The 2,500-nt window shown below is 40.3% G+C and overlaps 1 protein-coding gene across 4 annotated transcripts in view; it reads right to left on the reverse strand.

Annotated features, from left to right (window-relative positions):
• The window catches only part of LOC147023536 (uncharacterized), a 20,546-nt gene that overhangs the window by 16,634 nt on the left and 1,412 nt on the right, over positions 1 to 2,500 (reverse strand). For 3 of the 4 annotated variants that reach the window (XR_015060264.1, XR_015060262.1, XR_015060263.1), the window contains exon 2: positions 2,415 to 2,500. This exon is cut by the window's right edge and continues 16 nt beyond it. Coding sequence is in view for 1 of the 4 variants with exons in the window: in XM_085889033.1 (XP_085745159.1) it covers positions 2,081 to 2,180; positions 2,415 to 2,500 (186 nt within the window). In the remaining 3 variants the exon portion in view is untranslated. Of the gene's footprint in view, positions 1 to 2,080; positions 2,181 to 2,414 lie in introns of all 4 variants that reach the window. The other variant, XM_085889033.1, reaches the window with a different exon arrangement.

Here is a 2,500-nt window from a genome sequence, read left to right on the forward strand (position 1 = left end):
AGTTGGGTCTGGATTCAACCCCAGGTGGGACAGCTCAGAAGTGAATGTGAATACCTCTAGGCTATCCGTGCCAAACGTCGTACAATCGTAACTGTAAATATTCAGTTACAGAAATCCAGAAAATTAATATTTTCCCTTGTTCGGGTCCCAATGATACCCTATTGCTTTTGTTCAATTTTTTTTTTTCTTTCACCACATTTTTCAGGTACATTCACTTTTAAATTTGTTTTCTCCACAACCACTTGAGTGATTGACACAAAACTTTGAACATAGGGTTGCCTACCCACGGATAATTTTTTTTTTTTATGATTACGATGACATCACAGGTCATGTGGTATGGCAGATATGTTGGAAAAAAGGAAAAACTTTGGACATATTCTCAAGAACTGCTTAACAACAAAAACCATGAAACTTGTCACAAATCAGGAAGTCATCGGGAACAACATTTGTTGATGATGATCGGTGCCTTAATGATGACGTCATAATTGCATGCGCCAAATTCTTTAACAGATCAATCTGAAATTTTTGGTCATTTCAGAATAAATTGGTCAAGAGGATTAAATGTACAATGCCATCGGTCATGTGGTATGGCAGCCATATTTCTCTGAAAAAAAAAAACATTCAAATAAAAAAAAATTCACCTGCCATTTTGGTCACTACTAAAGTGGCCTCAGGTTTCAGGATTTGGGAGTTAGGCTTCAGGTCTCTGGTGTACATTTGAAGACTGAACAGCACTTCTATCAGAAAAGAAAGGTACATTTTGATTTCAACCCATGCAGAGGAAATGAGGTATTTCATATTGCGTTGGAAGCGATAGAAGCAGTGCTCTATTGCCTATACACCGCCCAAATGAAAATTTTGTACAATCAAGAGGACTGCTGAATTCATGTACGTTTAAAAACTGAATGTGTCATCTATCATGAAAGAAAACTATGTTTTGAATCCAACTCATGTAGAGGAAAGAAAATAGTTCTGATTAATAATTTGAAGTCTTTAATAAATAAATAAAAACTCCCAACATGTCCTTTTGACAGCCTTTTGTGCGAAACACCGGCAAAACTAATGTAAGGTCGTATGTAATTTTTGGTTTCACCTGAGCGTTCAATGCTGGATAGTGTGCAAATCCAGGATTTATAAACAAATTGTATTTCACATGTGCAGGAACATATATTCACATATTATATGAAGTAAATAAATTGTTTACATGACATCTTTTCTGGATCTGCAGAATTGCCAACATCCATTTTGGAAAACTCAATGTGCAGCATCCAACTCAACATAATAGCCTTCAGCATGTCCATACTAATAAAAGGCAACGTATGTGTGTCAGTGTGTGTCTCTCCTCCATAACTCCAAAACTATAAAACCTCGCAGCCTGAAACTTTGCATGAGTACAAAGAAAACTCCACGGAAGTGCAGGAGTGAAAATTGGGTGTTTTGGTTAAAACACCGCTTTTGAAGATATTTAACTGACTTATTTAATTATATCCTTCACCAGGTGATCGTCAGCCACATTGTTCTCTGATTTTTAAGGCGTTTCCTTGGTAACCTCGCTGCGGTCTGAAGCCGCCATGTTTTTTGGCCTGCTCAACCATGCCTTGACTTGGAACAGGCTGCAGCGATTTCTTCACAATAAAGTTGTTTTCACTTTCCTCACTCATGTTATCGAATACCTGTCCATCATGGGGACGAATCGCTGGGTACATTGCAATGCTTATAAACATCCGGAGACGTCAGCATTCGTGGCTTGACATTTCGGGCGTCTCTGGGAGGTGTATGTTTAATGTGTGGCTAATCACGAGCCAAACGAGCCGTTTCTTAACAACCGTTTCGTTGGAGTGCTTGCTGGAGTGCTCTCCAAGCTGCATCCGTGCTCTCACGGGAACATCGATTAGACGGACGTACGTTTCCGCCTGTGTCGGGCCGTGCAGTGCCGTGCGGTTGGTGTCTCATCTGCTGAAAATGTGAAATTTTACTTTTACAGGTCATCATTTTGTTTAACCTTTAGTGTGATCTCCTAATATAAACCACCCCCACTTCGACATTGATACATATATAAAAACAATAAGGACCATCTGACCAGGTGGTTGCTGTGATCTGGTTGTGAAGGTATGGAGCATTCTTGGGGTTGGACATCCGGGAACTTTGCCGACCCATAATGTAATGTCCGCATAGCAACGCTGGTGAAGGGGAAAACAAAGTACCCTGTTCGCTCCGATCGCCCTGCTATGCTTTGCAGCAGTGTATGTAGTGCTAGCGCTATCGCACGGCACTCGACTCGTACCTGTTACAAGTTTGTTTCTTTCGTAGTCTTTATTACACATTATTATTTGCAACAATGCCGAAAAGTTGCTGTATTTTTAGTTGTACTAATAACAAGGCAAAAAATTCAGAACTCTCCTTTTATCTCATACCAAGTCGGACCCAAGGATGGTGAGGTTCTTCGGTCACCATGATGGCTTGACGTCAGCTCTGGAAAGGACATGGTTACCTCCAACAT

The sequence above is a fragment of the Eptatretus burgeri genome, chromosome 7 (assembly GCF_056783735.1).
Source record: "Eptatretus burgeri isolate ZD-2024b chromosome 7, Ebu_testis_v1, whole genome shotgun sequence".
NCBI lineage: Eukaryota > Metazoa > Chordata > Myxini > Myxiniformes > Myxinidae > Eptatretus > Eptatretus burgeri.